The sequence below is a fragment of the Dendropsophus ebraccatus genome, chromosome 6 (genome assembly GCF_027789765.1).
Source record: "Dendropsophus ebraccatus isolate aDenEbr1 chromosome 6, aDenEbr1.pat, whole genome shotgun sequence".
In the NCBI taxonomy this organism is placed as follows: Eukaryota; Metazoa; Chordata; class Amphibia; order Anura; family Hylidae; genus Dendropsophus; species Dendropsophus ebraccatus.
Genome location: NC_091459.1, coordinates 76,898,167 through 76,910,536, shown reverse-complemented (window position 1 = coordinate 76,910,536; position 12,370 = coordinate 76,898,167). Strand labels below are relative to the sequence as shown.

Sequence of the window (12,370 nt, the reverse complement as noted above, 5' to 3'; positions counted from 1 at the left end):
TAGAATGTGCCCGATTACTGTACCTCCACCACCCAGATCTCTAACACTTATACAAAGTTTTGCTGACATTTTACTTAAGAATTGGTTCAGGTGCGGTCACTGTGCACAAAGTTTTCTTGTATTCAGATGGTTGTATGACGACCTATGTGGTTTGCCTTTCCTTCCTCGCTAATGTTCTGACATTGGCCTGACATCTCATCTGTTTACAAGATTCTTAAGGTACAATTACTATGGAGTTCTTTCTTAATTTCGGACTGGATATTTTTAAGTAATTTGTTATGTATTAAATGGGATCTTTTGCCCAGTAAACTTTAAAGATCAGGGTAATGATAAAGGTGTGATATTCAGCAGAATTAACAGGTTAACTGCTTCAACCACACAGTACTGCAAGAGACCGTGAGAAAGATCTATGTAAAGCAACAATAAATTATTATACTCTAAAGATGCAGAAAATAGCATCCTGTGACACTGAAAGTTTTCATACTTGAGCTTTCAATGCACTGGTTGCTAGCATAAGATTACATCATAACATAGCACATTTTTAGATGTAGTTGAGAAAAACGTGTGTGTGTGTGTGTGTGTGTGTGTATATATATATTATATATATATCTCAAAAAAATAAAGGGAACACTTTAACATCACAATTTAATTCCAAGTATATGAAACTTCTGTGAAATCAAACTCACTGACAATCAATTTTACAGTGAAGTGAATAAGGAACGAATAAAAACAAGCGACCAACCAATAAAAGAGATCCCTACGTCATGGATCACGTGCTGAAACAGCACAAGTGTTGCATAAACAGCAACTTTTTGCAACAGCAATGGAGATAGAATTTATGAAATCAAAGACTTCATGAACTGTAACACCGATCATGTTATTTACATGATCGAGTGTACAACTTGCAGCCTACATTATGTTGGCTGTACCATAAGAAAGTTCAAACAACGAGTGAGCGAACATCTCACTAGTATTAAAAAACAGAATAAAGCCAACGTCTCAGGAGCAGCCAAACATTTCATAGATACACATGAGGGAGATGTCAGTACTTTTATCACATATGCCATTATAAAGGTTAAAAAACCACCAAGAGGTGGAGACTGGCAAAAACAAGTTTTACATAAAGAGGCAGAAATGATATACCGCCTGAATACACGGCATCCAAATGGTTTAAATTTCAAGAATGACTTACTTTATCATTATTAATAATATATATTTTGCATTTGAATTTCTTTATATGTTATATATATTTAACTTTAGTTGCTGCTTACTTCTGCTATTCCAAGTGTTTGGTTGTTCATACCCGTATATAACTAATTAGCAGGAGTATCTGTTTATGCAACACTTGTGCTGTTTCAGCACGTGATCCATGACGTAGGGATCTCTTTTATTGGTTGGTCGCTTGTTATTATTCGTTCCTTATTCACTTCACCTTAGACCATGACTAAGCGCAGTAGCGCGAAACGCGTAGGTCCTGTTATGCCCACCATGGGATTTTAATGCACGAATAAAAGTTATATTTTAACTTGCTACGTCCAGGAGTGCCGACTTCCAACTCCCCCTTCTCCTATTGCTGAATATCAAGCTTACGGCGCCTGGATAACGCCCTGAAGCTCGAGCACCCTACCCTGCACCTTATCTGTCGCTGCTGACTCTAGAAGTATCGGTGAGCTGTATCTTTTTTCCTTTTTTCTTTTTTGCTAATCAATTTTACATGCTGTTGTGCAAATTGAATAGACAACGGGTGGAAATTATTGGCAATTAGCAAGACACACTCAATAAAGTTGTAATTCTGCAGGAGGGAACTTCAGACCACTTCTCAGTACCTATGTTTTCTGTCTGATGTTTTGGTCACTTTTGAATGTTGGTGGTGCTTTTACACTGGTGGTAGCATGAGACTGACTACAACCCATAAACGTGGCTCAGGTAGCGCAGCTCATCCAGGATGGCACATCAATGTGAGCTGCAGCAAGAAGATTTACTGTGTCTGTCAGCATAGTGTCCAGAGGCTGGAGGTGCTACCAGGAGACAGGCAAGTACACCCGGAGACATGGAGGAGGCCGTAGGAGGGCAACAACCCGGCATCAGGACGTTACCTCTGCCGTGTGCAAGGAGGAACAGGAGTAGTACTGCCAGAGCCACAAATGACCTCCAGCAGGCCACAAATGTGCATGTGTCTCCACAAACTGTTATAAACTGACCATCCGCAGCCTGTTGTATGTCTTTCCACTTTAATTTTGTGTGACACCAAATCCAGGCCTCCACTGGTTAATAAATTTCATTTCCATTGATGATTTTTGTGAGATTTTGTTGTCAGCACATTCAACTTTGTACAGAACAAAGCATTCAATGAGAATATTTTATTCAGATCTAGGATGTGCTGTTTAAGTGTTCCCTTTATTTTTTTGAGGAAAAAAAAAATTATATACACACACACATATATATATATATATATACATATATATTTTTTTTTTCCCATCTCTTTATACCTAAAGAAATCTTTAGTCTGTATCTGTTTATCCACCTGTACACATTCTGCACATGAGTAGTACACTGAAAGGGGATTTGACAGCTCTCACGCATCTGTAAAGTAATCACCCTCTCCACCACTTCCTGTGGATGGGCAGCAGCGCTGCTCCGCCTGACTGCTTATCAGAAAGGACATCTTGTCAAGCATGTGTTGAGCAGCAACTACAGCCGCCACTGCTTCCTGGGTTTAGCAAAGTCATTTGCCAGTAGAGGAGTATAAAGTAGGTACATAAGGCTGCAGTGATATAGAATGTGTTGAGAATAACCAGCACATAATGGAGTCTGTTCATCATTCAGCATCTACAAAAGATGCAATCTGCAAGCCTTTGTTTCATAAAGAACACTTAACTTCTGCGTGCTGCAGTCCTTTATGTCAGCCACTTTATTTTTAGGTGAGTGTTTTTTTTTGTGCCTTGGACTATTGAAGTTTTGCAACCTATATTTTGTATGGCAATTTGTGAAGCACAGTGGGAACAGTTCATTCATGGGTATTGTTGCTGTCTGCTCGACATCAGCGCCTTAAATTACTGGTTTATCACAATAACTGAGCAAGAAGTTTTTTATGCTCACTAACTTACATATAAACTATTTATACGCTTACCACACTAAAAGCTTTACTTTTAAATTGTTCATACTAAAGCCAAGCGAACAAGTAATGTCCTTTATCGTGTGGTACATTATAGTTAAAGAAAGTAACCAAAAAGTGCTTTATAAAGCAGCCAAAACTTTAAGGGGAGTAAACAAGAATCTACAAACCAAGACACGGATTAACTAAACAACTTAATCATATTGAAAAACCAACAGTACATGAAGTCATTAGAGATGAGCGAATACGATTCGATCGAGTAGGTATTCGATCGAATATTGCGGTTTTCGAAAGATTCTAATACAATCGAGTAGTGAGTCGAATACGCGGGAAACATTCGAAAGCCCTCCCATCGCAGTTGGCGCTTTTTTTAATCCAATGACCATGCAGGGAGGCCGTGAGGGACCATGGGAGTACGCACGCAGTGCGAAAACAGCATCTACCCTCATTGGATAGCTGAACCACATGACCTTGAATCTTAAATACTTGGCTCCTGCCTCTCGACCGCAGATGCGCTTTCAACCTAGCCAGGGAAAGATCTTGCAGCAGGGAGAGATAGGTTTTAGTAGTGTTTTGGTTAGGCAGGATTACTACAGAACCCAAAAGTCCTCTTCAGGGCTAAGATCTAGCGAAAAAGTCATCTCTGAATCCAAAGCACTTCTCAGTGCTAAGAAATAGATGATATAACAGCAGCATCAGCAGGTGTATTCATTCCAGTACCCAGTGTGTACAAGTGACTTATAGTGTCCCTGATAAACACCACTAAGGGCACGTTATACATATTGTTCCAGTAGCCCACTAAGGGCACCTGATATATACTGTTTCAGTAGCCCAGTAAAAGCCACGTGATACATATTGTCCAGTAGCCCATGAAAAAGGCACGTCATACATACTGTTCCAGTAACGTTCGTACAGCATTACGCGCGATACGCGCGAATAACATGACGCTCTGCAGACGCACATTGGAATCATGTATGAAACACTGCGCAAGAAATACGAACGAAATGTGTGAACATTGCCGCCTTAGAAACCTTGATTGATCTCTCCTTGTTTAGATATAGGGAGAGATGTATCAAGTAAAGCCAGTGGGGCAGGGACCGCTCCATTGACTTGTGGTGCAGGCGCCAATGGTGTTTTTGGGTTTTAAAATGCGGCAACCAGATGTTCGCTGAGAGTCAATGAGGAAATATGAGGCACAAAAACCACACAAACTTTTGGGGCTTAGCATTTGTTTAGGGATATTTGGCTATGTGTTTGGGTGTTTTATCAAAGAAACATTGGTGTTTTTTTCTCCATGAACTTCTATTGGGGGGAAAAAATGCAGAAAAAAAATCATCATGTCTATAGGCATAGTGGTGTTTTTTTCCCCAATACTTTAAAAATAATTGTGGAACCACATGATAAAAAGTAGCACATGACTTAAAAGGGATAAAAGTGTCTATAATAATTTATACTAAAATGAAAAAAATTTAGTTTTTGTGGCGCTTTTTTTCAGCCCCCAAAAAAGCAAGGAAAAATTTGTCTGAGGGAACCACGAAGTGCTGACAGGTTCCCTTTAAAGGAATTACCCAGCGCTACAAAAACATGGCCACTTTTGCACCACTCTTGTCTCCAGATTGGGTGGGGTTTGAAACTTGGATGGAGCTTAATTGCAAACCACACCTGAACTGGAGACAAAGGTAGGGCAAAAGTGGCCATGTTTTTGTAGTGCTGGACAACCCCTTTAACCTCAGGTTTTATAAGTCCCAACGTTTGCCTTCTTTCCTTCAGACTATGATTTAGTTCCTTAAAGGGATTGTAGCATAAAGCAAAGTTGCTAAAATCAGATAAATACCACACAGATATGTAAAGGTATAGAAATGTGCTGTTTTACTAGAGTAACTTCCCTCCCTATACTCTTTCTTCCCTATCAATCTAATCACCTTCTGGTTTTCTCTCTGATTTGTGTTCCTGCTGTTGCAATTCAACAACGCACACGCTGTCCCACAATGCCCCTTGCTTGCAGGCTCAGTGGGACCAGTTGCCAATACTTTCTGGAGGTTGCAGTTGAACTGAGCATGCCTGGCCGTCCTTTTATAGGTCGTAACCAAGAGCAACGGGTTCTCATAAAAAAGCAGGTATATGGGTAGTTAAAAGTTATTTTAATAGAGATCTATGTTACATACCAACCAAGATGCATTATCTGTGTAGCTGTAAAGATGTCTCTTGTCTAAAGTCTTTTTATTAGTTATTTTTTAATATATGTGAAGATGCATTTAGTGATCACGCTCTTTTTTTTTTTTATCCGTAGAATTTTTTTTTTTTTTTTGTGTGTGATAATTGATTCCAATGAGAAACTATACATCTTTATATGCTGCAAGTGGGACCTTTTCCATTTACATGTATCTACCCAGCAAGCAGCATAGTTAAAAGCATTAGAGGAGAAGTGCAAAAACCTGACCTAAAAAGTACCAATGAGGAGTTCTAAATGGATTGTATAGCTTTTAAATAAGGCAAGCAATGGGGGTCACCAATGGTCACCACAATGCTATGCCAAATGGATTTTTCCATGTAAAAATAATATTACATTAACACGCTGATAATGATTTTTAGCATTTAAATAGAGGTGCCCTCTCTGCCCTAAGAAGCTGCACATTCATTTTCAGAGTGACACCCGTGTACCTCTTCTAAGCGTCGTCTTTGTTCTTTCTGCTCTTCAATGCGTTTTTGCCTCTCAGCCAGAAGCTGTCTTTTGTGCTCCTCATTCTCACGCTGCTGCTGTTCCAGCTGCTGACGTCTGAGGGCTTCTGAACGTTCCTTATTAGCCAGCTGCAGCCTCAAGAAGTCCCGTCTCAGGGTGGACTCCCCAGGTAGATTTAAAATGGAGCTGAAGAAGCAGGAGAGAAGAAACGGAGAGAAGAAACACATGATCTATATGGCATGGGCAGGGATGATACAGCACTAAAGCAATGCAGATTCTCTTTTTGTTCTAAAATGAAATGAAAGGTATTTGGTGGAAGAAAAGAGTATTAAACGTGAACTGGAAAGTGGGGAACCCACAAGGAATATTCATGAGTATTCATTTTATTGTAAATGATGGAATCCAGAAAAAAAATTACAAAAAACTGTAGGGGGGAACAGATAAAATGATCAGACTGTACAGGATTTATATGTCTGTTACCATGGAGACACATTGATCCATATAGGTTCCTTAGATACAAAATTGTAGCATATTGTTATTACTAAAGATGGTTGCAATGATGTACATAGCCTAGATTCGAATATATTCTTTTTATGAATACTAATAAACTAATTTAAAGTTTTGAATAAAGAAAGGGTCCCCTGTTTAAGTTTCAAATGTATCTAAATGCTTATCTGTATCTATATGCTTATGTTATTCCACTGTGACAAACCCCCTTACTCTTCTTGAATTTTTTTATATAGTGTACCCTGCAGTGTGAGTTGTCTATAGCATACAATACATTGATCATACTTTGACCTAGACACACTATAACCAATGGGTATGCTGTTCAGTTATATCCAGCAACATGTCTACCCCTCCCAATGTGGCCCTCCTGTGTTGAAGTACTCTGATTTTTTCAGTATCAACCCTGCCCGTGTAGGTAGCCCTGGGGGCATTATGTCTACAGGCACAAGGACACAGCAAGGCAGAATGAGAGGTAATAGTTGGTAATATGCTGGTAATACTTCTAAAGAGGATTGTAAAGCTATTCTGGCAATTCCAAATAAGGTGCACCCCAGGTACCCCGAGGGGCTTCCTAATTATATGACATACACCAGGCCTACTTTACCACAGCCAGAGAGGCCAAATATAGCCAAGGAAGGGGAAATGCCTTTGCCAAGTCTTTTTTTAGGGTCACAATCTTCAGACTATATGACGATGCCCCTATATAGAAGGATACTGCTATCCCTTGACCCCTGAAGATGCTATGAGGGTCAAAACATGTTAGGGAGGAGCTTTTAATATATACTAAACAAAGTTTTGTTTTGAGGCTATATTCACACAAAAAAAAATAAAATAAAATAACTTGTGTTATTTGCTGTTAAATGATGGCCATCCAAGAAAAACGTCTGTCATCTCGATGGTGTGTAAACATAGCCTAAGGGTGGGAAAATAAAAGTGAATCAGTGGGCCCATTAGTGTCTTGTACAGGAACTTGTCAGCTACCCTGCACCCTAGCCTAGAGTACAACTATATGTGATACAGGAATACTGCAACAGTTGATTAGATTTGCTAAATTGAAAAAAACAGAAACAAAAAACACTTCAAATGTGTACCATAAAAATTACATGGTAAATAGCCATGTGTTAGCTCATAATAAAACAGACCATAATAAGACAGCATAAATACAGGGAATAGTACAACAGAGAGCTAAAAGGAACCAATCAGCATGATTGTGCCGATAAAGCTCCCAGCTGTGCTACATAGAGGTCCTAACTAGCTCTACTACCAGGCAGTTTCTTCCACCGTAGCTTAACACCCAGGAAAACTGTTTTTAATCTGGTGCGAAGGGTTGGCACAGCGCCACGAACTAGGCATTGGGGCGCAGTCCAGGTCGTAATTAGTCACGACTCTGTCAGCACGCACTGGGGGGGGGGGGTGATTGACAGGCAAAGCTGCTTCTAACAGGTCTCTTTGCCTTTCTAAACCCCACAAGGGTATAGACGGGCAAGGTTATATTATTGTTAGCAGCTCATGTTTCAGTGTATTAGAATATGTATGGTTACTTTACTGCACTACCATATTTTCTATCTTTTTAGGCAACATAAAGATTCTGATCAAGTTTTGAATTTGCATTATTGTCTTTAACTCTTGGCTGGACTATTACCTCTATTCATAACTTATTATGGTCTGGTTCTAGATCTCTAATATGTACTGCACTTTAAGAGTCTGGTCTGACTGAAATCGCTGTGGATACTTATATACTGCTTCATTTATGTCAAACAACCTAAGAGGAACTACCCCATGCAACCTGATTTCCTTTGTCCTGTGTTCTCTTATGTATTATGTATCATGTTTTTTAAGGCTAGGGTCACACTACATTTTTGCTTTAAATTTAACAGATACCTTTTTAAATGGGGAAATATATATAATTAAGTCAATGGAAAACGTGAACCTAGTGTGAGTGTCAGTGTGAACCTAGCCTTACACACAATCTCATTTGAATTGAGGGCATGTTCCCACAAGTGTAAATTTCGTTGGAATTACACATTGCTATCCTAGTCCTAATGTTTTCAATGAGGATGGAATAGGGCTAATCCATGTCCAAATCCAAAGCACTAAATGAAACAATCTGCAGCAGATATTTCAGGGTATGATTCAAATTTCAGCCACGGATTCCAGGGCAAATATTTCCGACAGAAAAAAAATCCACCATGTAAAAATGCCCAACATTAACAAATAAATAAAAGGAATAAAGTAAACTTATTTACAAAGTTGACAGGGCATCAATTTCACGTCCATACCAGGGTTGAAAAGGTTGCACAACAGACTAGAAAAGAGGAATGTGCATGACTAAGTGCACTGCAGTATATTATGTATGTACCAGAGACTTCAAATGTTACTCCACTCCCGAGACTAACCCAAGTAACAAATAACATAGCATAAAACTAATTTTTTGTAGGAGAGCTTGCTGTACTAGGGGAAATGATGGATGTCTGAGGGGAGTAAGACAACCTCCTTTCCCATTATAACCTTGCAGAAAGCAAATATACACTTTTGGATAAAGTACAATAACCATTAAAAACAAAATCCATATAAACAATTAGTGGCCATACCGAAAAAATCCATCACTGCCTGCTATCCGCTATTTTAACACATCAAATTGAATCAGTTTGAGCAGATAAGCATTTTAATGAATAAATTACCTTGGTTCCCCTGAATCATTATCTTCCTCCTCTTCTTCACTTCCACTATATTCGTATTCTGTTTCATCTGCAAAGAAGAAGTTTACTTTTAACTATTAAGATACAGTAGCATTCACTAAGTAGTAAGAACTACTATAAAAACACAAGATCTTATAAATTGAATGTATTTCAGCTTAACTGGGTTAATTCCAATGTCGAACACATCACCAAGGTAATCTATTAGGAATGTATACATTTTATTTTAAATTGAAACTATCAGAAGATTAGAAGTATCTAACCTGCTAATATGTCCCTACAGCACACAAGGCCATGAGGATGAAGGTAACTTTCCTACCTTTATCCTCTGCAATGTTGCAATGTTTTGATGATATCAGGAGTTTGGGTGCAGAAGGGGCAGGCCAGCTGGGGGGCAGATGGTAGTCCTGCCCTCAGTGCACCAACATGACTTAGGGCCCTATTCCACAGGACGATTATTGTTCAGATTATCTTTAAGTCGTTCGCATCTGAGCGATAATCGTTAAGGCTTAATAAGACCTGGACCTATTTTTATCGTTGCTCGTTCGCAAATCGTCCACATTAAATAAGACGTTGTTCGATCATAGGTAAAGATTATCATTCCATGTACATAGGTGAACGATTTTAGGTCTTTCGCAATAGTGGTCGTTTAAGATTGTTGATGATTATAAAAACGATAATCGTCCCATGGAATAGGGCCCTTACTAGCATAGGGATTACAAAAATGGTGCAGAGGATGAAGGCAACCTGCTGACAGTTTCCTTTTAAGAACAGGAAGTCATGGAGTGTTATAAATGAAGAATTTACAAGCAGGTGATCACACTTGACATCTGATGAAGGAGAAATAAGAGGAGGCACTCTTTCCAAACAGAATGGGGTTTATTGATTGAACCATATGTTCTATGCAACATTTCAGCAAACATTTCAGCATATGTTCTACGCAACATTTAGGAAATGGCACCATGTAGGGACTGAGACATTGTATGACACCGATGGGTGAATAAACAAACATTATTTTATTAAATATTTTGGATTGATAGTTTTTCTTTCTTCCTTGCTGGGTTGTCTGGCGTGCCACTGAGTCATGTTCCTGCGAAGTGTGCACCCACCACTATTGTCCGATTTACCCACAGTGTTCTGTATATTCCCATGCATAAGTTCATGCATAATCCAATAACTGGCACTGAAATACAGTATATATCTCATTAAATTTCAGTTACTAGTCATGGATATGAGTAATCTTACCTTTCTCGCCTCTTTTTTTCTTTGTTCGATCAATGTGGTCCTTCAGCTGAATTCGCACTTGTCTCTCATTTGGTTGGTCTCTTATAAATGGGTGCTTCATAAGCTGCTCTGTTGTGGGTCTTTGGCTATGGTTCTTTACAAGACAGCTCTCAATAAAGGACTGAAATTTTTTAGACCTGTAAACAAAAATTTAAAAAATTTACAAAAAAGTACACACTATGAATATAATCAATATCCCTGACAAAAGAAATTAAATTCCAAAATTTCATTGGTCTCAGAATAAGCCATCCAGATACAGGAAGAGGAGGCTGTGATAGAAGAAGTCCAGAAAATCCCTTTAGTAAGGTCCTGCACCTATGCATCCTAAGATTTGTCACATGCCACAAGGTAAACACGACGGAATTCCGCGGCAGAGCTCTCCATCGTGGAATCCCGCCGCGCTCAGTGTGCTGCTTTGAGTGAATGAGAGGGCGCACGCTTGTCCGCTGCTGTCCACTCAAGAAACTAAAGGCCCTATTCCACGGAACGATTATCTTCTGTATTCGGCCGATATCGGCCGCTACGGCCGATAATCATCCCGTGGAATAGAGTGCAACGATCAGCCGACATCGTTCATGTCGGCTGATCGTTGCAGTCGCTTGTTTTTCAACATAAAAATCCTATACAAAAAGGCCACCACTGTTATTTCAAAATACTGATAACTTTATTTATATCACATGTAAAATCACAAAAAATGGAGCAAAATTATGCGCACAAGAGGTACTGTAAAATTTACACAAAACGTGCGTTAGAGGTGGTAGCACGCAGCTTATATCAGGTACTGTTTTCAGGTCTTTGGGATTGAACTTTCTATGTGACTCATAACTGTCTATTCACTACGGCAATTTAGTTCATCCGGGACTGGTGCAATGGCAGACATTCAGCTTAGTCTGTGCAGGAACTTTCCAGCCCAGGCTATTCTGTAGGGACTGAGAAGCATTCACCTACCATTTCCAGTGGTAGATAATATACCTATTCCCTTGTATAGATTCAACATTTTGTCTTAACATTCGTGTGTAAATTTTACAGTACCTCTTGTGCGCATAATTTTACTCCATTTTTTGTGATTTTACATGTGATATAAATAAAGTTATCAGTAACAGTGGTGGCCTTTTTGTATAGGATTTTTGTGTAAGGACCTGGGTCAGGTCTGGTGGTCTTTGTAGGAGATATTGTTTTTCAACATGTTGAAAAACAAGCGACTGATATAGCAGCGATCTGCTGCCGTCGCTCCGTTGAATAGGAGCGTCGGCAGCAGACGCTGCTATATCCTATGGGCTGCCCGGACGATCAGAGATCACCTGGGCAGCCCCCCCGCAGCTGGACGCCGCCCCCTCCCGCACTCACCCGCTCGCTGCAGCCGCGTTGAATAGCAGCGGCAGCGAGCGGGGAACGAGGAGCAAACGAGCGCTGAGAGCGCTCGTTTGCTCCTCTGACGACCCGTGGAGAGGAGAGGTAGCAGATGAGCACTGTGTTTACTTAGTGTGAACTGGCCGTGTTTACTCAGTGTGAACTGGCCCTAAGGCAAAATATTATTTATTACATTGCAAAAATTAAAGTGAATAATATAACTACTAAATCATGAACCAAAAGCTAGCAAAGCAATAATACAAAAGTGGATAGAATCACAATCTGGGATAAATTTGCAGGAAAATCTGTGCTCACACTGTAGAGACATTTAATAACCTGAGACTTATCATGTGAAAAAGACTACCTTTGTTGGGTATACACTGTAGGTAGTACGTTGGCGCTATATTTTGTGATACCAGCAAACCAGGATACTTGTGGCAAGTTTAATGGACTAAATGCAGTCTACTAGAAACTACTTTCTATGCTTTTCCTGAATGCATACCGTACTTTTATTTTGCAAGTCTTAATAGTGTGGTCTAGTGCACTTTTGAGCCCAGCAAAGTTAAAAGGAAACTCCAGGTAGAGGTTAAAAAAATAAAACTTCTGCAGAAGCATAAACCATTACCTATCTATTCCAGTTTTGAAACTACCAAAAATCCATTAGTTTTGGTGTTTTTTGTTCTGTTTTGTGTTACTGTACTTCCTGGTTTATCACATTGCAGTTTCATTGTGTTACTG

At 39.5% G+C, this 12,370-nt stretch overlaps 1 protein-coding gene across 15 annotated transcripts in view; it reads right to left on the bottom strand.

Moving 5' to 3' along the window:
* The window catches only part of TNIK (TRAF2 and NCK interacting kinase), a 214,578-nt gene that overhangs the window by 66,969 nt on the left and 135,239 nt on the right, over positions 1-12,370 (bottom strand). For all 15 annotated transcript variants that reach the window (XM_069975189.1, XM_069975192.1, XM_069975197.1 and 12 more), the window contains exons 10-12: positions 10,244-10,419; positions 8,984-9,050; positions 5,777-5,981 (exon numbers count right to left, since the gene is read on the bottom strand). In XM_069975189.1, coding sequence (XP_069831290.1) covers positions 5,777-5,981; positions 8,984-9,050; positions 10,244-10,419 — 448 coding nt within the window. The remainder of the gene's footprint in view (positions 1-5,776; positions 5,982-8,983; positions 9,051-10,243; positions 10,420-12,370) is intronic.